The sequence below is a fragment of the Centropristis striata genome, chromosome 14 (assembly GCF_030273125.1).
Source record: "Centropristis striata isolate RG_2023a ecotype Rhode Island chromosome 14, C.striata_1.0, whole genome shotgun sequence".
NCBI classification, from domain to species: domain Eukaryota; kingdom Metazoa; phylum Chordata; class Actinopteri; order Perciformes; family Serranidae; genus Centropristis; species Centropristis striata.
Window position 1 is genome coordinate 29,585,568 of NC_081530.1, and position 26,206 is coordinate 29,611,773.

The 26,206-nt window shown below is 41.0% G+C and overlaps 1 protein-coding gene across 1 annotated transcript; it reads left to right on the forward strand.

Annotated features, from left to right (window-relative positions):
• snx13 (sorting nexin 13) lies at nucleotides 1-25,889 on the forward strand. Its single transcript, XM_059349463.1, has 25 exons — nucleotides 1-137; nucleotides 9,961-10,073; nucleotides 10,196-10,298; nucleotides 10,441-10,530; nucleotides 13,644-13,765; nucleotides 13,867-13,985; nucleotides 14,323-14,427; nucleotides 14,555-14,643; nucleotides 14,978-15,061; nucleotides 15,175-15,313; nucleotides 15,692-15,780; nucleotides 16,012-16,111; nucleotides 16,643-16,836; nucleotides 17,068-17,172; nucleotides 17,370-17,540; nucleotides 17,786-17,855; nucleotides 18,440-18,582; nucleotides 18,690-18,797; nucleotides 18,904-19,014; nucleotides 20,396-20,557; nucleotides 20,762-20,833; nucleotides 20,943-21,088; nucleotides 22,008-22,076; nucleotides 22,161-22,273; nucleotides 23,193-25,889. The coding sequence occupies exons 1-25, from the start codon at nucleotides 126-128 to the stop codon at nucleotides 23,426-23,428; spliced, it is 2,865 nt and encodes a 954-aa protein (XP_059205446.1). The 5' UTR covers nucleotides 1-125; the 3' UTR covers nucleotides 23,429-25,889.
• The last annotated feature ends 317 nt before the right edge of the window (nucleotides 25,890-26,206 follow it).

A 26,206-nucleotide genomic window follows, 5' to 3' on the forward strand; every position in this document is an offset into this window, starting at 1 on the left:
GACGCTCCGAAGAGAGTACGGAGATTGGAAATACGACCGTTTTTAACCGAGAAAATCACCTCCTCTTCGCATGTTACAATGTGGTGGGGTTAGCCAGGGCCACCGCACGCACAGCCTTTTAGACGATGTTTGCAGAGGTAAGTCAGTGCCGGTATTATAGACGCATGTATCATTAGCTGCCGTAGTTTGTTTTCCAGTTAATAGACTCGGCTTGTTAGCATGTAGCAGCTAGCGCCTTGGCGTTAGCCCCGCAGGTAAACACACTGAGAGGACTGCACACAGCGGCTCTGCTTCCACAAAGGTTGTCTGCTATATAAGTGGCCGTCAGCCCGGGATTACACAGTTAACGCCGAGTTAATACGATGAGCTTAGGATATCCTCACTGTCAACACCGTGCTGGAATTAGCTCGACACAGGCAATGTCGATAGTAAGTTATGCGTTTAGATTATGAGTAACGTCCCTCAACAACGAATTTCTACATCACAACATACACAGGTGAGCTGGGCGTTAGCTGTGTGGACGGATAGAGAGACTAAATCCTAAAAAGTTGGTTACCTACTTGAATGAACCTACATTTGTATACTTATGCTTGCCGAACTGTTTTCTCTGTGATTAGCTAACAGTTATGTTGGTAACAAACAAATTAATAGGTGCTAGCTAATTCCTGGCATGATAAGGGAGTTGTGGCATTGCCTCCTCATTCTGCTTTTAGTACAGGGAAGGTGTGAGACATGAAGACACAGCTGGTCCTGGGGATATGTTTCCGGTGGCATTCAGTAGTCAGACTGCCTGTCAGAATAGCTCCCTGCTCTTGTCAGACACAGACAACTGGCCTAACACAGGCTTCCCCTAAAATATTAATAATGTGTCTTTAGTCCATTGTTGCTGGTCAGTGGTTATAGAGATTGCGCCTTGTCTCTGTGATCACTCAGCCTGACAAGCCGTTTTTTGTGTGTGACTTGTGATGACATTGTAGTTTTGCTACAGTTCTCACGTGATGCAGTTTCTCAATGCTAGCTGGTTTCCAGGTTTTAGACAGATGGACTACTAACCATGGCATCAGCTGATATACCAACGGACATAACCGTCTCTACCTCACCTGAGTGGCAGGTGACCTAGCCACATCTACGCAACTCCCCAGCAGTTTAAGTCCAGGTTTAGCCTTGGTAATGAGGCTTTGGCTGCAGTATCCTGCATGTCTCACAGGGAGTACTGATTTCTGTGCAATATGCACTCAAATGTTAAGCTATAGCCTACTAGCATTTTGCAAAATGTTGCTCCACGTTACCCTCTAATCTAAAGTAAATTATGAGGTTGTATTTGAACATCCTGTGATGAGTTTTGGCTTCACAACAGCTTTATAATGTCCTCTGTAGTGTGGATTTAAGATTTTAAGTGAAGTCAGAAGTACTACACCAGATGTAGCAACTTAGTTGTAGCTATAATACAAATGTCCTTTTAGTTGTCATTGCTGTAGTCATTATCAAGGTCTTATGTAGGAGGCTGTTCCCTCTCTGCTAATAGTAAGCCACAGACTTGAGTCCATTCGATTCAAAGTTTTGTCTCAGTCTTTTCGTTGCATTGCATTTAATAAAGTGTACTTTCTGCTACGATCTTTCAGTATTGTGTAATTCTATTTCTAAATGCATGATTGCAAAGTAAGTTGTAATACAAATGTGTCTTGTGTTTTTTAGGTCTGCTGCACATTTGATAGTTTGATTTTTGAGTTTGAGTTTGGCTGTAGACATTGCCATGGGCTTTTTTCCCTGTCAGACTGTGATTTACTCCTTTGAGCTAATGCCTTGCAGACAAGCTTAATGAATACACCTTTTTACACAGTGTTAGTTTGTTTTAGGGTAATTTGAGTGTGTGCTTATCCACAGCCACACAAAGTTATCTTGGCACTTTTCACCCCTGGCTAGATCTCATTAAGGTGTCTTAATCAAAGCTTGGTAGACATTAAGGCCACGAGCATGCTGTCACATCAGGCCTGCTTGTCATCTAGTACACCTCTCCCTCCTTCCTTCAGTAAATAGAAGTCGCTGCCCTGCCAAATGAACTGACACCCAGAATTAAGCTCCGTCCAGACCTGTGTCTTGAATCCAGAAATATCCATAGCGTGTCTAGCTCATGCACAGAATGCAGTTCACATTAGGCATCACAATTAACCTTGTGCCACCAGTTATGATTGGATTTTGTTTTTTCTTACGTGTATCAGTTTCACGTTTCATTTGACTTTAAGCTGCTGCAACTGCTAAACTTAACAAAACAAATTTGGGCCAGTACAGGTGATACAGATGCCTAATTCTGCAGAGGTCGGGGTACAACACCCAGTAGGTGTACCTCCTACTTGTTGTGTGTTCTAGTCAGTTTGGATTTTGAGTGAATCACATAAACCTAAAGATACATCCTCCTGGAGAGGCTCAGTAGAAAGTGAAAAGAAGCGGCTGGGGACTGGGAGTATGTATTAGAGGAAGCATGTGGCTGAATTCACCCTCCCCAGTGTAACAGTTGAGTTAGAAGTGTCAAACTACAGCTCAAGGGAGTTGGCCATGCTAAATTGGACAGAAAACTAGGGGAGTAAAATAGTGCTCAGCCATCAGCTGGGGAGTAGATTACTAATTGGTACCTCACCTTGGCTACAGACTTTTTGCTTGATGTATATGCTCCAACTGGGTGACAAATCAAAACTAAAAACATGTAATGTTGAGGGAGGTATTGGGCCACCACAAAGTGCCAGAATAGCAAACATGCTCCTTTGCATAGACAGGAGATAAACAACCATCCTCTAAAAGATAAAAACTAAAATACTAAGATGTCCAAAACTTTCTTTAGCACACATATTGGGAATCTAGTGCATAGTGTGGGATTTTGATGCAGTTTAACATGTTTGCATTTGTTATACGTCAGATTTTGTTCCTTAATTTGTCATCAATATTACATCCATCAACATGCATGTATTACTACTTCAGAAAGTCTGTTATTTTCTTGTGTTGGCACTTTTTATAGTTCCAGTTGTCCACCTGTAATCAGGTCATCCAAGATGCATTATAACTCAATGTGTGAGCAGGGTCAAAGATTATAGTGTATTCAAGGCGTTGATCATAAACTAGCTGTCTCTGACATGTTTATCCCCATTGTACATCTACATCTATGTATTATGCACATATACTCTCACATACCCCAGTTGTTACATTTTAACCGGTACCTTAAATCTGTGGGAGGTGAAGTAATCTGCTGGTCAAACACCAGCTTTTCTGTGATTATAAAAGTAAAGCAGTTCATCCAATTATCTCAGGTTGTATTTTTTTTCAAGTGCTGAGTTCATAATGAGATTGTTGGCCTGTTGGAGAGTGGATGATTTTGTCTTGCTGCTCTCCCGCTGTACTTGTTGCTCCACCTAATGTTAATTTAGTTCAGTTATAGCTTGAGGCTTGTTAGTAAGGGATTGCACAGCACAGGTTTTGAATTAGCTTGTAGCTATTTTCCAATTATCTGCTCTTCTGGCTGTGTTGTTTGTGCAGGCATTGATTTGACAGAGGAATACTGACCACCTTCAAGTTACAGAATAGATTAGACATGCTGGTGAAATTTAAGCCAACCTGCGGTAAAAACAACATACGGGTGCAAATCCTTCAGTAACATTTTGGAGTTGTTACTGTGTTAATAAATTACTACAGCCTCACGCTTTTCATAGCCAGAAACGCATTACTATCACTTTCCTGCCACTAGAAGTGACCTAAAGCATTGGACACTGTTATCAATCCCATTTGATTGACATATTTTCAAGGAACAGACAACAACAATAACTACTAAATTTACTAAAGGTCTTCAAAAATTGCAATGTGATTCATGATATCGGAGGGAAAATAATTTCTCTTCAAACTGTCATTTATTGTTTCTTGTAGTAGAAGTAGAAGTATACCAAAATCATTCTTTGGCCTTTTATAGAGCATTTTGCCTAAGAATTTAAATGTAATGCTTTGACATAACCTTTCAAATCAGTTAGTGTATTAAATACTACTACTACTACCTACTGTATTGAATTATGTAGCCTCTGTGTTTCTTAAGTCAGTGAAAGCAATTTGGCTTTGTATTGTAATGTTATTAACAAAATTTCCCATGATTTATGGGTAATAAAATATAATGCATCCCTACCCAAAATAATCTGATTAATTGTTCAGCCCCAACACACTTATACTTGCATACTCTTTTGATTGTAGCGGTTTAATCCTATCCTTTTTGTATGATGGTGGTCCTGGTGGATTAGGCCAGCAAGATCAGTCAGCCCCACTAACTTTCTCTCCCTCTGAGGTATTAACCATGGATCTCCTACAGGAGAGCTTTAATGGGCTGAGTTAACCTCTCGCCCAGTGACCACACTCATCAGGGCTGCAGCTAAGCACTTGTGGAATTCTGCATAGATCACAAAAATAGCAATATCCACCCTTGAGCAGCTCTTCCCACACGTGTGTGTCTGGGTAAATACTGTGCAGTATGTGTGTAGTTGTGCGGTTTTCAAGTTGTGCCAGGAAAGCTGGGAAATGATAATCTCCAAGACACTGATAAGAGGCTGTGCGTGCATGCCTAAATGGGCCTGGAGTCAAGGACATCCAATAGTGGAGCGCTCCTCAAAAACCTTCCCTCTCTATGTGGCAGTGCTTTCAACATTTAAGCACTGTTAAAGTTGCTACTAATCAGCGTAAGTTTGTGTTTGAGAGACGGCAAGAAAGAGAGAAGCAGGAAGAGGAAAGTAGAGCTAGAACATGACTTAATGTAATAATTTCATAATAAAAGACTAGATTCCGGATTTTGTTCATCATAAAGTTAAAAAATAGCAAAGTAATACACATTTGTGAAGTTTTGTTGGTGTTGTGAGGTGAACAGTGAAATTTCCTCTACTCGATCCTCAGCCGTAATATTATATATAATGGCCATTATACATTTGGGTCAATCTGTAAATGCATCTGTGTCCTGTTCAGAGACTCAAAGTATGGGCACAGTCATGCTATGTCCGTTCAGTGTGGGTTGCGTAAGAAATTGTTTAGATGTGTGCATTCCCAATAGGCTTGGGTGTTAATCACTCGAGCAGATGGTTCATGTTTAAAACCCTGCGTAAGCTGTAATGACTCAAGAGTGTCAGTTATCGTCTCTCCTACAGAGCCAAGCCTCCACAGCCTCATCATCTCCTCATACAGCCCTACAGATAGCTCCACATCCACTGCTCCTCACTGGCACCATTGCCGTCAGAGCGGACTTACGTTACCCATAGAACTACCTTCAAATATTTTTTCAGGACTCTGTGGTATTTCTCTTATGCTGGAAAGTTGCCTTCACACCAAGAAAAAGGCTAGTTTTAAAATAAGAAACAGTTTGACTTTTCCCAGCAATACTGTTCAGGCAAAAGCTGCATGTAAGCTGTTTTTTTTTGTTGCTTTTTTAAACCACTGTTTCATTGTAGTGGGACAATTTCTTTTTAGCTTGAGCTCACTGTATAAAATGACCTGTTGTGACCGCTGGGATAATCACAGCCTTTTGCAAGCACAAAGAGCTGAACCACCTAGAGCATTCAGAGGATGTATGGCTTTATAGGGAGGTTCTCCGCAGTTTCCAGAATAGACGTGCTCTATCTTCCCCTAAGATCCCTTGTTCTCCCCTAGAAAAACAAAAACAAAACATACATCTAATTGGGTCTGTAAGGGTTAAACTGATACATGAGTTAGCCTGCCTAGCCTTGCTATCAGCACTAAAACTACTCCAGCCCTTCTTTTTACAAGAACACGTTGAGGAAACACTATTTGCAGTTTGTTCTGGCAAGCACAAATCCATCCAAGATACACTGCACTACTTTAACAAGCTCACTGTCTGTCTCTGACACAGCACTCTAGGTTGTTCACTAGAGGTTCATTGAGTCGTTGTTGCCAGGTACAGTTATGAGAGGTTAATATCTGTGTGTGTGTGTGTGTGTGTGTGTGTGTGTGTCTGTGTGTGTGTCTGTGTGTCTGTGTGTGATACAGTAACCTGCTAGCATGTAGCTTAGGCCTGGTGTCAGTGGTGACTGCTGAGCTACTGAACCAACAGTGGAGAAACTACCTTCTCTGTGATTACTGTGTGGGTGAAAGGTAAACAGAGTAGAAGTGTTACTACAGGTCAAGCCGTTCATTGTTTGCATGAAAGTCGCTAAACCAAGAGTTAAATTTGGTCTTCGTGTAAATGCGAGCACATTGTGGCTGATAACGGTTACTTAAGATAGTCAAAGTTTGTGGAAGGGTATAAGCTGCTCTGTGAACAGCATTCAGTCGTATCTCTACCACTCCTAGCTCAACTGTAACAATAGTTCTCTTCTTTGGCTAGCAACTGTTGTCTTCCCATCATAACCCTGCTATTAGTGACTTTGTCCCAACCAGTTATGACATGAGAAAGAGGGGGTAGTCAAGCCAGTTTGGACACATTCTGCAGCCAGGAGACCAGTGTGTTCTCGTGCACTCAGTTAGTCAGCCATAGTAACCATTACCTGATTTCTTTGACGTCATGAATGTAACAATTCCAGTTTTCTCAGTATGGTTGTAAGTGATTTTGTGATAGTTGGTTGAAACAGCTGACATTTTGCTGAAATACAATAAGTCTTGATAAGCTGGTTTCTACATAAAGGAAACACATATGCCCTCTTACTGTGTTGTCAGTCCAGATGATTTAACAAAGACAACTCTTCATTCTGTTTGCTACGTCTTACGTAACTACTACAATTAAATTACATCAGCCTTAGGACAAAATATGGTAGGTGGTAGGAGTAATTACAGCACATGATATGTTCTAATATTTCCCACCCTAACCTGAATTATCTTATAACGAAGTTTAGAAACAAGTTGACCGTTGGCTGTGCACCATATATTCCAAGGCATGCTCTGAGATACTGCTGTTCAATTAATGTAATAACACCTGTTTTTAAAACCAGTTCTACACTCTTGACAGGGCTAGCCTGTCTATTAGTTGTCTGGTTGACAACAAGTAAGTAAAGTCAGGGTCAGAGGGTCTTCGCTGACAGCCATCAGTGTCATGTTTTCATTTTTCCACTGTGCTGTGTAATCACCTGGACCTCAGCTGGTGTGGTGGCTAGGGGTTGTCACAAGCTGCTCTGCAAGATCTGAACTGGAGCCAGACTATTCATTTTTTAAATTGGATGGCATGAAGCCTGATCCGATTGATGTCCTTTGTTCAGTGTAACCCATCATGCTCTGAATACACTATGAACAATAGTGGCCAGTTTGAATGGAGATGAGAGAATGATACATTCAGATACTGTATGAATTAAACAGTCTAGCAAAAGAGATGCATCTTTTTTTTTACAGTATCTTTTATACTGAGCTGTTCTTCCTTTGCATTAAAGTATTGAAACTGGTGTCCAAACTAACATTTTTTTGTGGTACCAGCAGATACTCAATATCAAATTTGCTCGACTGGGACTGGAAACAAAATAAATGTCACCAGGACATCCTAATCATGAGGCATACATGTGCCATGTGCTTTGGCATGAGCTCAGCATTAAATCTAGATTTCATGGAATATTTACAACTCCATGAAAATCTCTGTTGTGGTGGTGTTAGTGAAATGCATGTCGTATTTGTAATCAAGTATTTATTATAAGCTTGGTTACTAAAATAGTAATTCAATTAGTAAGGGTTGGACAAAATATTAAAGGCTTGGGGGTGAAGTGTCCAGGCATCTTTGAACTGGATAAAAAATTATACTGCAAAGCCTGTACAACAAACACCACAATTACTGACATATCAAGTTCACTAGGTCAATCTAGCTCACTGTAGTACATCCTAAAATAGGAACCACATTTTCAGTTTCTGCAACCAAAAGCTGATTCCTGGTTGCCACCCTTGGCAGCGACTTTTAAAGCTAGTGTTAATCCTTGCAAGAGCTTCCAATTGTGTCATAGTCATGCTATATGTTGTAAGCTAGCTGGTCCAGTTGGCTGCATGTGTGAATGTCCATAGCTGGCTGTGGCAGAGAGAACAATGTCTCAGTGTCCTGAGGAAGCTCTGTCCGTCTCTATCTGGCTCCATCAGTAGAGCTGCTTATCTAAGGACCTCTGGTATGAATGTAGGGCAGCCCAAGATCATCACTGCTGATCATCATGGTGTCTGTCTATCTGATGGCTCCACGGTCAGAGTGTGAGCTTTATACCGAGTGTGACTCTGTGAGACTTTTTCACATTCGGTCACCATGATGTAGATAACTGCATTTTTCACATTACCTCATGACACTGTATATTTTGTGCTCTGCTAGTTTGCATGGCCTGGGTTTCTTAGTCCAGCTTTCACTTGCTGGGGCAGTCAAGTTTGTGGAGCTCCATGGCATCTTTTACATAACAACCCCCACCATGTGTACTGGACACACACAAACACTGTGTGTAGCCTGACTGATACTGAGTTAACTTAACGTTTTCTTGTGTTTTATAATTGCAATGTTTGTATCTGTTGCATTGGCATATTATGGGACCGAAGGCTACGGAGCTACTAGAGTAACTTATGTGGAGAACAGGGAAACAGAGTTGTTCGCTGGTAACAAGAACCTTGTTTCCTGCACTGACAATAACAGGAAAACCATAGGATGTGACACACAAGTATGTACACACACACACAGTCTACGCCTGATACTCTCTAACAATACAACACACCACAGTGTGTCTTTTTAAATAATCTTTTCCTGTGCCTACATCTACAGTGTAGAAATAGTGTGATTTTTTTCTATGGATGATGTCATTGTACTGTACAATTGTCTAATCATCTGATTAAACTGTATTGGAGTGCTGCAGATTTATTGTTTTTTTTTCCTTCACAATGGAGTGAGCAGTCAAGTCCAAACAGCTTTATGTGGGGAATTTATGATGAATTTAAGTGGGGGATTTCATAACAGAGGACTTTGAATCAAAACTGAAAATGTATCGGGCTGCATTTAACCATTGTTTTTTATTTATTATTTTTCGATTAATGTATTATTAATATAATAACGAATTTGCCAAAACTAAAATGTTAAGTGTCATTTATATTTCAATATTATATTCAACAATCTTCTCTTAAAACAAACAAATATGAAAAACAAAGTATGCACTGCAGGGCATTAATCCCCAACTGTCTTAACTGGTAATCTAATATAAAGTCTCTCCAAAACAAAGTTAATGTAAGAGTGTGTTCCATTTAACTAAAGGAATGTAATGCAATCTACATTTAACAATATAACAGCAAAAATAATAACGCAATGCACAAATACTCCATACTTTGGATGCTGTTTGGTGAGATTTTTTCACCTCAGCTTGCTCTTTCTCGTACTTTTTTTTACGACCCATCAACGTATGTTAACTAAGTAGTCGTTTACATCGATGGCGACGGTGCGTCTCCCCAGCCCTAAAAATAGACAGTAGGACTTTACTCTATACAGTTAATTACCAGCAGACACAAATAGTACTACTAAAAAAACTTAAACAGTGTAGAACACTTAAACACCGCATTAAAATGGCTAAAAATGACAGGACATGTTGTATTTGTTTTACAAATTTTATCAAGTTGTATACTTGCATTATCTAAAATGTTTCCAACAATTTTTAGACCTAAAATAAATTTGTAATTTGATGCCTTTCTGCCAAAAGCATGTCTATTCTTTATCCAGTCACATTTTCACAGCAACGTCACCAAACTCTTGCTTTTGCAAATTGCATATTATGTGTTTAAAAGATCAATGAACTAGATATATGTAGGACTTAAGTCTTAGTCTGAATATTAAAAGATGTGTCTGTAAGTCTGTCAGAAGATGTAAATAGTTTGATAAAGCATAACTGAGTCTTTCTTCAGACAAACTTTAACAATCTTTCAATAGGTTAAAGTAAAACCTGTATTAGTGTTTGGACAAGTGAAGTATTTAACCTGTGTTTTGTGTTTGTGTGTGTTTTTCAGGCCAGTCTGTCCATCTGGGGATGGGGGGGTCTTGGAGTCGTGCTGTTCCTCGTCACCTTTGGACCCTTTGCCATATTCTACCTGGCCTTTTATATATTCTGCTTCATTGGAGGGTGAGCAGGAAGACCACTAAATCATCCATCTTGTCTTTACATAAGCATGCCCTCACACATTAACGACAGTACCTGACAGATCCGCTTTTAGCCGTACTCTCATTCTCACTTCCCTTTTCCAGGGGCTTTGCGGTCACTCTGCTCTATGGAAAGATCAACTCAGAGAAACACCTGGAAAAGTGCGAGCAGTCTTACTTGCCACCCACACAAATTGGTATACTAAAGGTAAAAACACGCTAAGCACACACACATTTTGGCCTCGCCTACACAAACAAATTAATTAGTTGTAAATCAAGTTCCTTTCTTGGTGAAGCCTGCTTTCCAGTTGCCATGTGGTTTTCATTGTGTTTTTTTCTGTCTCCTTCAGACATTGGATGAAAAGAAGCTGGAGATAAAGCCTATAAAGATTGACAGGAGACTAACAGGCTCTAGTTTCATAGATGAACCACTACAACAGGTGTGTGTGTGCGCATCTTTGTATTATCTACGGGACTTCCTGTGCATATGCCATCTGCCAAAGCACCATGTTTGCACCTTTGACAACACATCTGCAATGCTGCACTTTTTGGTTTCATGGTCATTTCGAATAAGATCGCCACCACCAGTGTAGATATCATTGATTTATACATATTTGACAATCTACGTGTTAAATTAAGTTTATGTACATGGAGATTTACATGTCTTTTTCTCATGAGAGAAAGCAGTAAGAACTCTTGGGCGACACTCGTGTGGCGATCTTAAAAGTACATCTGTATTTTTACTGTACTGTATTTTATTGTGAAGGACAGAAGTACAGTCCAGGTGTGTTGATAATGATGTTTGATAAACTCAGCAGCCCCCACTTTTTTACAGCGTGGAGATGCAAGTGTCCGAAGTGGGATACAGTTAGCACACGGCTAACTCACCAGCGTTGGCGTCGTTTTGCCGACTCTGGTAAACCCGAGGCTAATGTACATGGTTAAAATGATATACGGTTTGAAAGATAAGAAGTTAGACTTTAGTTTTACACCACTTAATTAATTGGAAACATAACATGATCATTTATATTATATAGTAGTTAATGTGAAATTTGGATACAATGTTAGCCGATAGCTGTCCGATGTGGGATACAGTGACGTTACCAAGATTAGAGTTCTCATGAAATCAAAATAGATGTTGAGGTGTCTTTTATCACATAATGTCTTATGTGCTCAATGTCACCTACATACATGTCAGTATCTGTGCTCATGCAATAGGCTGCTATAAACAGCAAGTCCCTCCCTAGCTTACTCCTTTTACAGTTGTTTTGTTCAGTTTTTGTTGGAACGGCACATTACAAAGTATAAATTACAAATACAAATGTCATTATATGGGATTGGCTGTGAAAAAAAGTTTTTTTGTTTTGGTGTCCCCTCTGTCCACTTCACTCAGCTATGAGGAGGCGTGGCTGAGTGATTGGTCATAAAAAGAGGTGCACCAATGCTAATGTAATATCAACTAAGGAGAGGAGCCACCAGAAAATAACAGGAGGATTATGACCTGGCGACAAATACTAACACTCCAGACATTTTGGACACTGGCCCACTTTAGTCTGACTCATCAGCTGGCTCAGGTCAGCAACTTAACAGCCTCAAGCCAGAGAGTAGTCATCACCGTCAGGCTCTGCATACCTAAAGCCCTAAAGCCTGAGTGTCTCCCGTTCACAGGAAGCTTGTTCCTTGTGTTTTGTGTCATTGGATTTGATTTGAGCAGGATGTCTGTCAGCTGATTCATGCTGGCTTTTGTCCAGCATAAAATGCATTTTTCCTGCAAATGAAAATATAATCAGTCAGAAGCTCTGGAAAAAAATATGACAAATAACTGAATTAATAGATGTATTACATTATAATGCGTACTAATCCACCAACACTAAATGATTTTCTGTTTTGCTTCTATATTTTTATGAGATTGAGAGATAGGTTACTTATTACTGGCTCGTCATCTTCACACTTAAGGTGTGTTTCCATCAGGTTCTATTCCCTCTAGTGAGCCGCTATGGGTGTGACTTGGGAGAGAGGATCCACCCAAGATCTGCCCAACTTCACCAGGTAGCGGCTTAGAAAGTACTTGCCTCAGGTAGGTACTTTCTGAGCTGCTGGAGGGAGACTGCAGTGGGAGGACCGGGCCGCTTGTGAATGCTTTGAGAGGGCACTACCCATTAAGAAGAGTAGCAACGAGTCTTCAATAACAACAGAAAAAGTCGCTAGATTTGTCGCTAGTCGCTTTTTTGAAAAAGTGTCGCTAGATGGGTCTGAATAGTCGCAATAACAAAGTCGCTAAGTTGGCAACACTGCTTGCTGCGTTGGTCCGTTGTCAAATTCGGACTCTGTTGGTTAGCTGCTACAAAAGTACCTGTATGGGAACAGAGGCCAAGGGGAACTAACACGCCTTTAGATTATTTTATGTTGGTTAAGTTTTTTTTACTGTTTTACTCATTAATACATGATAAGTAGTGGACTACACTGTATTTGTATTATTTCATAGGGAATAAACTGCTTCAGTGTTTTTAATACTTAATTACTTTGTCTCCAGAACTATATATTAGATTACGTTAATCATGTGGCCAGAAAATGCTGTACTGATGTGGCCTTTTAACATCTTATCAGACATACTGTTGTAACAGAAAGTGGAACTGGAAGTTTCTGTACTGTTACACTGTCAGTGTTGCACCGAAGCTCCTTTCATCATGTGGCTCTAGTAAAAGACCATTGCAGGGCTTAACTGTAATATTTTCACTCTCTGACTTTAAGTCTGTTGGCAGTTCTTTTTTAGCTTAACACATTTGTAAATAGATCCTCTAAATGATAGTTAGGCTGTCAGTGTTGCAGCCAGGGGAGATGAGCTTTGGAGCTTCAGTCATTCTCTTCACCTTATCCTGTGGTTACAACACTTCCAGCAAAAAACATGTTTAAGCATGTTGTCCTCAGTAAAGCAGCGTGGCCGGCAAAGTTAAGTGCAGACACAGCAGTTTGTGATGGTCAGATGACAATTACTGCTCTACTGTGGCGCTTCTGTTCTCCCTTCCTTCCTGGGAATGCACACTAATCATTTCAGCAGCATGTGAACCTTGAGACCTTGCACAGCTAAACGTGACGTCATGTAAACCTGCGTAGTGCTCCCTTTAATTGACATTTATGATTTGATTTCTCTTGTGTCATCTGCATAAAAAGTTTCATGGCAATATCCTCCTTCTCTCTGAAGCTCATATATAAGCAGCCTATACAGTCAGTTACACTGATTCATGTATTCTTGATTTAATAATACTACTCAGCTGTATCCCTACGGTATGCAACAGAGCACAACTAAATGATTGATTTACAACGGCTTCTGAGAACCTAAGAGCCCAGTAATCTGTTCTCTGGGTGTTTGAACTAGACACTGACAATCAACAGATGTAATAACTAATTTCACACTCAAATCTGAAGCAGCAATTAATTAACCCGCTCCTCAATCTCTCTGTTTACTTTCCAGCACCCTTTAGTCCAGCTCATTAAGTTGCCTTTACTGAATCCCTTTAATATTATCCTCCTCCTTGTTTTTTCGTCTCTGTAGGTGATCCAGTTTGCTCTGAGGGATTATATCCAGTACTGGTACTACACTCTGAGCGAGGATGAGTCCTTTTTATTAGAGATCAGACAGACGCTGCAGAATGCCCTCGTCCAGTTCTCTACACGGTAAAAGACACAGATATTTCCTGTCCTGTACTGAATGTTTCTTGCAAACCAAATGTTTTCTATTTTTTTTTTACATCATTCTTGTGTGTTTATGTGCCAAGGTCCAAAGAGGTGGACTGGCAGCCTTACTTCACCACTCGCCTGGTGGACGACTTTGCCACCCATTTACGTGTCTTTAGAAAAGCCCAGGATCGCCTCGCGGACAGAGAGGACAAGCAAAGTAAGTGCACACGTCAGAGTTTCTGTTTGGTGCAAAGATTTCAATGGCTCGGACAAATAAATAGCCTCATAACAACTTGCAATCAAATCATTTCTGTTTGCTGTAGACCTTTTCTCAGAAAAAATAAAATAGAAAAACAACTATTGACTAAAATGACTTCTTGCTGGCTCATACCATTCTTAGCCTTTGCAGCAGTGAAGCTTGCAGCATGCAGATTTTCCTGGTCAACACTGCACAATAAGATTTGATTACAGTTTGTTTTGCAGTTTTTGATAAAGCCAGATGATGACGATTGAGACATTAGTGGTGATAATGACGATGAGTAATTTGTGAACAGGGGACATAACGGAGGAGCTGGTGGACTCCTTCTTTGAGGCCGAGGTGGAGATGGAAAGGAAGATTTGTCGGGACGTAGTGTGCACTTCACACAAAGATGAAGAAGGTAAACACAGTTCTGTAATGGGTCTAGCCTAGTTCACACAGTCATGAAGAGCTTGTCACACAAATGTGTTGCTGTTTGATGCTTGTAACTTGTAAAAAGTAAACACTATACGCCGTGTGTGTGTCAGGTTTTCTTCGGGACTTGTGTGAGCTGCTTCTGTATCTGTTACTACCTCCTGGAGATTTCCACAACAAGAACATGAGATACTTCCTAAGGGTGAGTGCACATAAACAAACACAAAATCTCACTCTCACTTACACAGACTATCTAATGATCACAGCCCATGTGACTTTGTTGGTCTGCGATGCAAATGTGAGGCGCAGAATCACTTATTCAGTCACACAATATGTCATACAACCGGTGTTGTTAATTTATCATGGTGGAGCTGCCGGCCAAGTGCTGCCTCTTTGGTTGCCTGCCAGCCATGAGTATTATTTTCCAACAACAGGCTCTGAACAGACTACACTGCCATACCAGACCATGTGACGGCACGTTTGTAGTGTTAATTGTTGCGAGTGAACCTGAAAATTCACTGTGATGTTTTTTTCAGGAGGTGCTGGCTCGCGGTGTTCTACTTCCTCTGATCAACCAGCTCAGCGACCCAGACTACATAAACCAGTTTGTCATCTGGATGGTGAGAATCACACCCATAGCTTCTGCCTGTTAGCCACTGAAACAATCAAGAAACAGCATTGTTTCAGCCATGAAGGAAATGCATGTCATGTAAATAGGTGTTATTTTGTACAGATACGGGACTCCAGCTGTAATTATGAAGCCTTCATGAACATCCTGAAGATGACAGACAAGCCTTCTGAGCTGGAGGCCGTCAAGGACAAGGTGCTAGAGGAGCTGCAGTACCTCCGCTCTCTGGACACTGCGGGAGATGGTGGGCACTCACTGTTTCTCAGACATTTTTTTCCTTTTTTCACCACACCTTTTTATACCACAGGCGTTTTTCACTTGCACATCTCACGCAGCAGTTATGGTTTCATTTTAATCTATGTAAGGCTCACGTGTCATTGATAAAAATGCATCCTGAAGCATTTACTTTTGCTTCAAGTCTGTTTTTTCAAGATTGCATGTGTAAAAGCAAAGTTGATGCCCTATAAAAATTTCTTCCTTGCATGTACCCCCTAATTTCTGTGAGAAAAGTGTATAATTCACCATGCAAGCAGGAAGACACAAAGAACAAATGTAAAGCGTGGCTAAATAAATGCACTGCTTTCATCTCCTCCCTTTATGTCTTTGTTTATCTGTCCTTTAGACATCAATGTGATCAAGAACCAGATTAACAGTCTTCTGTTTGTGAAGAAGGTGTGTGAGACCAGGATCCAGAGACTACACTCCGGCAAGGTGAGAAACAGCGCAGCCGTACAGTGCTGAGACTAGAGGGTCCAGTGAAAACATACATCACTAATTGTTAGTGTGACGGTAAAACATTGTCTGCATCTGGCAGCTGCAAACGCTCAAAGTCAGTTTGTTAGTTAAGTTTTATCTTTTGGAGCCAGCCAGACTAAGAATACACTTTTATCGTTTCTGCTTTGTGTATCAGACTTTACTTTATCCTTCTCCTGTGTTGTGTAGGAGGTGGATGCCTTGAAGCTGGCAGCCAACTTTGGCAAGCTGTGTGTTATCCCACTGGATCACATCCTCATCCACAACATAGCCCTGCAGTTCTTCATGGGTAATTCTGGAAATGCATCATCACACGACGCATGAATACCAAACGTCACTGTAGTCGTCCCACGGCTTTAATCCTGAACATTTCTGTTAATCATCTTGATAATCCATAACTTATTCCATTTCTCAACCTGTCTCATTAAGCACACGTCTTTTCAGTCCCACATGACCTCGTCAGAGGCTTTAAAAGGTCACTCCACTTCGCAGATCAGATTACGATAGAGTGTGTTTGTGTGTGTGTGCAAACCAGGAGTCAAGCCAAGTTGTGTCAGATTTGAGTAAGACCCAATAGCCTAAGCATTCTGGCTGGTTCTGTCATTTGAAATGTGTAATATGGAAAATACGTTTGGATTAACAAAACTATAGTAGCAGAACTATAGTATCATAACCTTCATATATACAAACAAGGTAATCAGAAACCACAATTAGCCCAAAATTCTAAGCACAGAATGTTAAAGGCACTAGCCCACTTATTATGCATGTGCTCTAGTGAATGATCATTTGAACTAACATGTGTGTCTGTCTGTTGATCCAGACTTCATGCAGGCAGCGGGGGCCCAGGCGGAGCTGTTCTTCTGGCTCACTGTGGAGGGCTACAGGGTGACGGCACAGCAGCAGCTGGAGGCCATGATGGGCTGGCAGAAAGATGGCAAGAAACAGCCCAGCGCCACCAAGGGGCTGCTGAAGGCCGCTGCACTGGGTGTTTTTGAACAATACCTCTCGGACAAGGTGGGAGGCGTGTTGAGATCACACGAGTCTGTCTAAAGTAATCTCAGCTATAAAGGAAAAAGACAATTTTGGTCTCGCAAGAGAGACGATTATACTTATTTTCTGCTATTTCTTGGTTACTCATACATTTTCTTGCTTTAATTACAGCACTGATTCTTTTAGCCTGTGTGGTCAAATATTTTGAGAATGTATCTTACATCGTCTGTCTTTGCTTTTTTTCTTCTCCGTCAGGCGTCCCCCAGGGTGCAGGTGGACGAAGCGTCCGTAACAGCACTAGGGGAGAAGCTACAGAAAGACGACCCCACCCCAGAGATATTTGATGACATCCAGAGAAATGTACTCATATTTTTCTACAGTTTAACGTTATCTCTATAAGACGGAATTATATGAATCATGCCCATGCTCAGAGATTTGACTTGTTTGCAAATTGTTGTCTGTATTTAAGACATTTTTTCTGCATTACACTTTTCCTGATCTTTTTTTTAAATTTTGTTTTCCCCTTTCTCTTTCTGTTTCACACATATTTATTCCAGGTGTATGACATGATGCTACGTGATGAGCGCTACTACCCCTCCTTCAAGCAGAGTCCTCTCTACGTCCGCATGCTAGCAGAGCTGGACATGTTGAAAGAGCCAAGCTACCGGGGCTCCGATGACGGTGACGGAGAATCCTTCAATGGTTCTCCCACAGGAAGCATAAACCTAGTAAGTCTTCCTTACTTCCTGTGATGTGGAGACACGCACGGCCTCACTTTGTGAGAATGAAGAATAAACAGCCATGTGTAAAAAAAAAGAAAAAAAAAAAAAAAGAAGAAGAAGCTGCACAGCATTTGAATGTTGACTTAGAATTTGAATGTCAAAATATAAAATAAAACTTGAACTGTTCGGTACAGCCCTAATTTTTTAACAAACCGCATAGTTTATTGATGACTTGTTTCTTGTGATTTCAGTCTTTGGATGACTTGTCCAACTCCTGCCATGATGATACTATGCACCTACATGCCTTCATCTCCGACACAGGTACACTCACACAAACAGTCTGAATACACGCCTTTAGTGAGTTTTTTTACTTTTTGCTGGATCTTAAGAACTGTCGTTCTTGAAGGACGGTTGTCAATAAGACTTAATGCTTGTGTAGGCAAGTCAGATTAAAAAACACTTGCTTTGGATGTTTTAAGGGTGTGATTTTGTTGTGTATAGCCCCTGTTGGTCCCTCCCTGCATGTTTTTCTTTCAACTTTTCACTTCTAGCTCCATTCATCATGTCTGCTTTGTCACTTCATGCTGTTCCAGTATTCTTTATTTCTTTCATTTTATCACCTTCACTATTTTTCTGTTCTTCCTTTTTCCTTCCTCCCATACCTTTCCTGTCATTCTGTCACATTTCCCTTCCTTTTATCACATGTCCACAACCTCTGCTCTGCATTCTTTCCTTTGCTTGCACTCCCTCCTTCCACACACATGACCTGCACATACTTTTCTTTCTTTTCCCGTCTTTCTTTTCTGCTTCCGTCCACCCTCATCCCTCATCCTCCATTCCCATTTTGGATGTATTGCCGGGCGTGGTAGCTGACGCTTGTCTCCCCGGCTTCTGGGGTGCTGCAGGGGTTTGCAACGACCACGGTAAGACGTACGCGCTGTACGCTATCACTGTGTTCAGACGCACCCATGACGGCAATGAGGACTGCTGGAAGACTTATCGCCGCTACTCGGACTTCCATGACTTCCATATGAGGATCACTGAACAGGTCTGTGTAAAAGAAAGAACATTTCTACCCTAGGACAAAGTTAATAACTATGTTAAAACATGTAGCAACATCTCATGAACTTGAGTGCTGAATATATTGTGTTTTAGTTCGAGAACCTGACGTCGATCCTCAAGCTGCCAGGGAAGAAAACCTTCAACAACATGGACAGAGACTTCTTGGAAAAGAGAAAAAAAGACCTCAATGCTTACCTACAGGTGACTGTTTTATATGTTAGTGTTGACAAGACAAATTTGAAATGCTTTTGTTGTCTTGCATCATTTTCTGGAGTTTTTATCTATAACTTTTGTGTGTGTGTTCCAGTTGCTGCTGAACCCAGAGATGGTGAAGGCCTGTCCCACTCTGATTCCTTATGTCTATGATTTCCTGGAGAACAAGGCCTACAGCAAGGGCAAGGGAGAGTTTGCACGCAAGGTATTACACTATTTTTAGGGCCTGAACAGGACGACCTGTGAGGTCCTTGTTGTTTTTCATTTTTTGATTATTCTTTTAATTATTAGGGTCCTTGCACCTCGGTGTAATTGGTCCGTTTATTATTCTTCTTCTCCGAAATGAATCGCCTTTTTGGGGGCTTTATCATATTCCCAAACTCTCCATATTTAGAATATAAGTCAATCTCCAGTGAAATTCTAGTGGTCTCAGGAATGGGCGTGGCAAAATGACTCAACAGCGCCGCCTGGAAAGTCAAGAAAATGAAGCCCCCCCACACACAAATGTCGTAGACACACAAAATATGGTACATACGTGTATCATGCGAAGATGCACCAAAAAGTCACAAGAACCCATACTTGAAAGCTTACAGGAAGTCGGCCATTTTGAATCAAATATTGCTTTTCCTGCTGTTTTTTGCCATTTCCACGTCGCATACTGTAACGAACTCCTCCTACAGATTTAACCTGATTGACTTCTAACTTGGTCAGTATCATAAGGCCTTTGGGATCAAAAGTTATCAAAAGCTTTACTGACCATCACACTATGCTATTATTACTATTACTATTGTTTTTCGAATGATTATTCTTTTTTTCGGTTGGGGGCCTAATCAGATAGGGCCATGGCCTAATCAGGGGGGGCGGAAGTGTTGCATATCTCCACATTGGTGTGTCTGAATGCCATGAAACCCAGGTTACTACTTCCCCATGAGCCCCTGAGGCTCTGTGCAAAATTTTGGGCCATGACCACTAGGTGGCGCTCTTTAAATTGAAGTATTTTATATCTCCAAATCGGTTGGTCAGATTAACACAAAACTTGGTACAGTTATTGTCAATGCCCTCCTGAGGATAACCCTTAAAGGTTTTATTGATCGGCCCCTAGGTGGCGCTCTGGTGGAAGTCTAATTGAATATGTGATACCGTGCCCACACCACAACACTTAAGGCCATGAAATTCATCGGGGTGGTATAGACTGGCCCATGTAACTCACACACCCTGACAGCAGCATGCCCCGACACACGTGGACTGTGAGGGCCCGTTCAGTGCTGCTTACAGCCCTAGTTATTCTTATTATTCGTTTTTTCAAACAAAGAATATATGTTTCAGTGTCATTTGTTGATTACCAAGTAACTAGAGAATAAAATCCTCAAAAAGACTTCAGAAATCCAAGAAATCCAATCATCTGATAGCATTTCCGCCTTATAATGTCTAAATACAACCAGACCTATTTTTATATATCTTGAGTTGTGTGCTTACATTATCCCAAATGTTTCTAACACAGAGATACAAGTTGCTGCACTGTACAGATTACTCTGTCAGGTTTTTCTAAAGTACACTTTCTCCTTTATATTTTATTCCCCCATCAGATAGACACATTTGTAAATCCTCTGAGGAGCTCCATGAGAAACGTGTCCAACGCGGTGAAGGCCTTGCCTGACAGTCTGGCTGAGGGCATGACCAAGGTCTCTGATAACATGGGCCGTATGTCAGAAAGACTGGGTCAGGACATCAAACAGTCCATACTCAAGGTAACACCATCACATAGAGCATGCGCTTTATAGTTTGTTTGTTTTTTTTCAGGTTGATATGGTGTGTTAGCTTTGAACCTAATTACTGCTTATAACGTCTTTTTAGTGGGCACCTGTGCTCATTAACCCCTGTAGCCAATAAAAAAACGGTTAAAAAAAACAACAGTTTCTTCTTCTCCTCACTGACAAACTTTTTGTTCCCAGGTGCCTCCTCTCCTCCCCAAGACCGACATCGACCCTGAACACTGTCGAGTCTCTGCTCAGCTCGATGACAATGTGAGTCAGTGGGCATCTTTCATGCTTTGTGTTTGTTTTTATTACTTCAATGTTTCCTTGTAATTTTATTTATCAAAATGGTCATTCATATGTATATTTGTATGTCCAGGTGGATGATAACATCCCGCTGAGGGTAATGCTGCTACTGATGGACGAAGTGTTCGACCTGAAGGAGAAAAACCAATGGCTGCGCAGGAACATTAAGAACCTGCTGCAGCAGCTCATCAGGGCCACTTATGGAGACACCATCAACAGGTCAGAGACACAAAATACACAGAGGAGACAAAAACACAATAGACTTAATAGAAATGTTTAATTTACGTATATAAGCGTATGCACACACCAAAGCATCGTCTGTAAATTATCCCAAAAATCAAATGGAGTTCTGCAAGATTTTTACATGGGTTTGAGATCATAATATTTCTAGCACCATAAGATGTTTTGATGACTGTAAAGCATGTGAAATACTTTATTTTTGGTTTAAATATTAAAATAAAATAAGGATCTAACGGTGTGGGGTGGGCCTACATTTTATTCTTTGCCGTTAAATAACCCTTTCACAGCCTCCTAGATCACCAGTGTACTTTTTAAAAAAATACCAACTATCTCATGAATCAGAAAAATCAGGAGTTCAGCCTTTCTTATCTACACAGCAGAACTGGAACTCCCTACATAAGGTTATAAGAAATGCAAGATAGGTGTAAGACAACTGAAAACGTATTTATTCAGCACACAACACTTTAACTTACTGTCAATTACTCTTTGTTTAATTGTTATCTTTTTCATGTTTATTGTTCTTCAGCTTTCCTTTCTTTTATTTCTACCTTCTGTTCTTGTTGGTCTTGCTATTTCAGTATTTTTACATTTTAATTAGCCTGTTTTCATTTATTCTGTTGTTTATCCTCACTTTATTGTACTACTCACTGAGCTACAACGCCTGTGTGAAAAGTTCTATATAAATAAAGTTTATTTTTATTATTATTATTGTCTGATGACCTAAGATGCATGTAAATATCTCTTTTGCAGAACCAGTTTCACTCAAGCATGCAGCATCATAACATTTTTTAAAAAGTTAATCAGATCACTGTTCTAGTACACACATCAGAGTAACAACAGAGCAGTGAACAGCTTCACACAGAGCAAAACCTGAATCATCTTTGCTTTGTCTCTGCAGGAAAATTGTGGATCATGTGGACTACTTGACCTCACCTGAGCAGGTTGCAGACTATGTCAAAAAGTTCAGGTAACCCCTCCCCTTTTTCTTTCAAACAACTCTGATTGGTCAGAAGAATTATGAAGGACCCTCAGTGACTCTGTCTCTGTTCAGGGATTCCTACTGGCCCAACGGTATTCTGGCTGAGACGCCGCCCCGTCGAGACAAAAGCATCCGGATGAGGACCAGAATAGCTGCCAAGACCAGTCTGCTGGGCATCATGCCAGGTGAAAACACACACGTATTCTTTATCGAGGTTTCACCCAGCAACATTTGGATCTGCCTCATCCACTTTATCATTTGGGCATTTTCTCTTGTACAGCAAAAAAAAGAAAAAGAAACTGTTTGAAAACACTTCAGATCACGCATACATCTACAGGAGTCTATATCTGAGCCTAACGGAACAGGAAGAGGACAATCAAAAAGCTTGTAATTTTAGCATTTTTAAGTGTTGAGCTTTATTTTCTGTATAGGGCGCCACAGGAAATATTTACTCGAGTTCTTAAACTGGGAAGTAAGTTACTATTTTAGCGCCCTAACCAAAAACTCATTCAACATCCTCATTGAGGATGCCTGAAATAGAATCTGTGGTTAACACAGGATAAGTGTTTTGTTGTACGACATAAAATATTTTTCTTAATTTAATACCCCCACTAGTGATTTTTTAAGTTTTTATGTGTCTCTTAAAAAGGCTGGTTGGCTTGTCGGAGACCATCTGAAGCATAACTGTAGTGACCGTGGTGTAGTTTGATATAGCTAAACGTTAGCTTTGTACTTTTTTCAGCTGCATTAACACTTGAAACATAATAAAAGTGGTGTATAACTGTGAAGATTATCCTTCTGAAAAAAAGCATCAGAAATGGAGCTTATTTTCTTCAGTGATCCAAAATCCAATGCAAAAATCCCATTGGGGACTTCTCAATAGACCCCATGGCATTTTTTATTGCAACCGTCTCATCTGTCAATCTGTAAGTATGTCAGATGTTCACTTACATTATTCTTGAGTTTCGAGTCTTTGTTATCTGACTAAACAGTTCCATGCTTCAGCACTGCTGCATGTACCCACATGGAAAACGTCCCTCCTTTTTTATCTCTCCTGAGAGATGGTGCACACTCCTGACCCCTATATTTCTCTCCCTACTTTAGACGAGCTGAAGCACATCATCGGAGCAGACACCACGAGGAAGGGCATACTGCGCGTCTTCGACATGTTTCAATACCAACCCATGAACCGTCGGCTAGTCTACGTTTTCCTGGAGGGCTTCTTGGAGACGATGTTTCCCCAGTACAAATTTCCCGAGCTCTTTGTCAAGCTACACTCCCGCTCGCCACGCATCCACAGATATGGCCAGAAACTCAAAACCGCCTCCCTCAAGAGGTGACAGGAGAGGACGGAGGCAGCGGGACATGGGCCGACTAGACACACACAGACTTGAGAGCTAAGAGTGAGAGTGGGGGGGCTTGAACGTCGAGGTATGTGTGTGATTTCTGCCCTTCCACTTCTCTCACACACTCTTTTCAGTGAAAACACTCCAATTGTTTCTAATTATTTCTGTCAAGACAGAACTGAAGGATGAACAACAAACACTCTGCCCTCCTCTCACTCGGTGACACACACACACACATGCGCAAACACAAATCCTGTTATTTGCACCAAGACTGGACATGACAGTCTTCTCTTTAAGTTTAGATATTTTCGTCCTCCTTTTTCTTTTTTTTTTGGGACTTTTCAGTTGTGTTTAGCTTTATCATGGGCCAGTCAATGCTGCTTTCTCCTGGTCCAGAGAGCAGACCACAAATACTGTATTGTTTTTAAACTGCAGGAGTAGATAGCATACACCCACACCTTGCCTTACCTTCCCGCTTCTGTCTTTTGGCCGGCACTTTCTACCATCTCAGTGACCCGGCCCCTCAGCTGTAGTCAAACTTTACCCTCATGCTGTAGACATTTTATCTGCAAAAGCTGCACACTTGTAAGCGCGCAAACAATATTTTGTTTTCATAGCAACCAAATATGTCAATAGCACTGGGTTAAAAAGGCGCTGTTTTTAAAATGTGACCGAACAAAAGAAAGAAAGAGATGATTTAGATTTTTATTGTCTGCATTTTTTCCAGCCTCAATGCCTCTTTTGAGACATAATGAGACTTTTCTTTTTCTTTCCAAAGTGTTACATCGTCTGTACCACCCATGATCCTCAAAGAATATTTCCACGTCCCCTTTAATGCTACTGTCAAAACCTGTGACGACCAAAGCTCATGCTGTTCCATACGTGTGTGTGCACTGGTTTGATGTCCGGATACTCTGAACATTACTGTGCTTCATGTCCTTAATCATGTGAGGAAAGAGAATGCAAAGTCGACCTTTAATGACCTAAAAGGTGAGGCTGTGAGCGGACACACTGAAGTGTGCTACAGTTGTGGGAGGTTCAGCTCTGGCTGTCCAAGCGCACTATCAAAGAATGTACTCTCTGGTCTAGTGTATTTGGCTTGTGTAGACTTACGTGTGTGTGTGTGTGTGTGTGTGTGTGTGCGTGTGCGTGTGTGTGTGTGTGTGCGTGTGCGCGTGTGTGTGCGTGTGCGTGTGTGCGTGGCACGAAGATGCAACCCTCTTCAGTCAATCTGTGCCAGTGTGAGCTAGTGAACCAGCCTTAAAACTATATACTGACCAAGAGACGCACGCTGGAGATAGCTCTCCTTCACTCGACTGAACGTTACAAGAAAATCAAGATAGAGATATGGAGATATATCCCTAATCACTTTTATTCAGAGATGTCTTTAATTTTGTGCAATATTTTTTTCTTTAATGCATGTGCATTTTGAATCATTGTATACTGAAAAAAGTAATTCATATTGTTTTAATCGTAGAAAACATGAAAGAAGTTCCCCAGAAATGTCTTCTTATCCCAACAACTTAACATTCCGTTGTTGTAAAAGTACAATGTTTATTTTACAGACTTGTTTTATAAGTCTGAGTTTGTTTTGTTGTGTGTGTGTGTGTGTGTGTGTGTGTGTGCGGGGATATTTTACACTTATCCCTCATGCATTCGTACAGAATCTGTGTTTTGGTATGGATGGGGCAGTGGTAGGGGTTTTTCTGTGTCCGATGATTAGCTCATTGGGCTATAGGTAGTTCAGAGGCGGCCTCAAACAACTGTTTCTTTTTAACTCATAAGTGGCATTTTATGCATTCAAGCTTGTTCTGTTGAGTGTGAACAAATCTTTGTTGTTATTAACTGACAGCTGGAGGGACCGCACCCCCCCCTCTCCTCCTGTCCAACGGGCTCACAGGAGAGCCCTGTCCTGTGACCAATGGAATCACTGCTAATGAGCACTTACAGTAGCAACTGTGGGAGGGCCTCTCCCATTGGCTGGACGGAGCCCCATTCTGCTGCGGTCATTGGATGGAACTCCCTCGTCTGCTTTGATTTGCTTGCACTAAGCAGCTCTGGTGGACTCTGATAGGCTGAGCAGGAAGACATGAACTGGAGCCTCGCTCACTGGGAGGTGAATACTTTGTTCCCACGGTGGAGGAGGTGTCACTTTTAACTTTCTGCACATCTCTCCATACAGGAAGGCTTGTCTTTTTTTTAACCCCAGTATTTATGAATCTATAATGAAAATTGTGCATATCTGTGTACAGTATGTGTTAATAGTGTGCCTAAATGTACTGTCAACTCTATTTTCATATTTTTCTTTAACCTAAAAAAAATCAATCAGAATGTCATGATCATTTTACGCGACTGAAAATGACTTTAGGGTGTTTTTTTGCATCATGCTTATCAAGCTCTTCCTTGTGAGCAACTGTGCTCAGATCAGTATAACACTAATAAAAGGTAACTCAGACTAACTGACCCGCAGTGTGTATGCTGTCTTCAGTATGTTTGCTTGCTGCATTTGTGGTTCGTAGAGATTTGCAGGGTCTGTGTAGGTCCTCGATTAATGAAAACACGACTGAGGTCTGAGAACATCCATCACTAGGTCGACATCATCCATCATCTGTCCGTCCTCACCCTTGAATGCTGTGGCCAAATATGGAGCTCTTTCAACAGTCCAGCACTGTGGTTCTGCAGTTGTTGTTTGCCGCCCTGGATGATTATCTTCCACCAGTATGACAGAATGCTACGTTTTATTTTTTTCAGATGGCACAAAACAGAAAGTTG

Coding starts and splice junctions, on each gene's coding strand:
- snx13 (XM_059349463.1), top strand. Junction 14,428..14,554: donor TTCACACAAAGATGAAGAAG/GTAAACACAGTT, acceptor TGTGTGTGTCAG/GTTTTCTTCGGGACTTGTGT. Junction 15,062..15,174: donor ACCAGTTTGTCATCTGGATG/GTGAGAATCACA, acceptor TATTTTGTACAG/ATACGGGACTCCAGCTGTAA.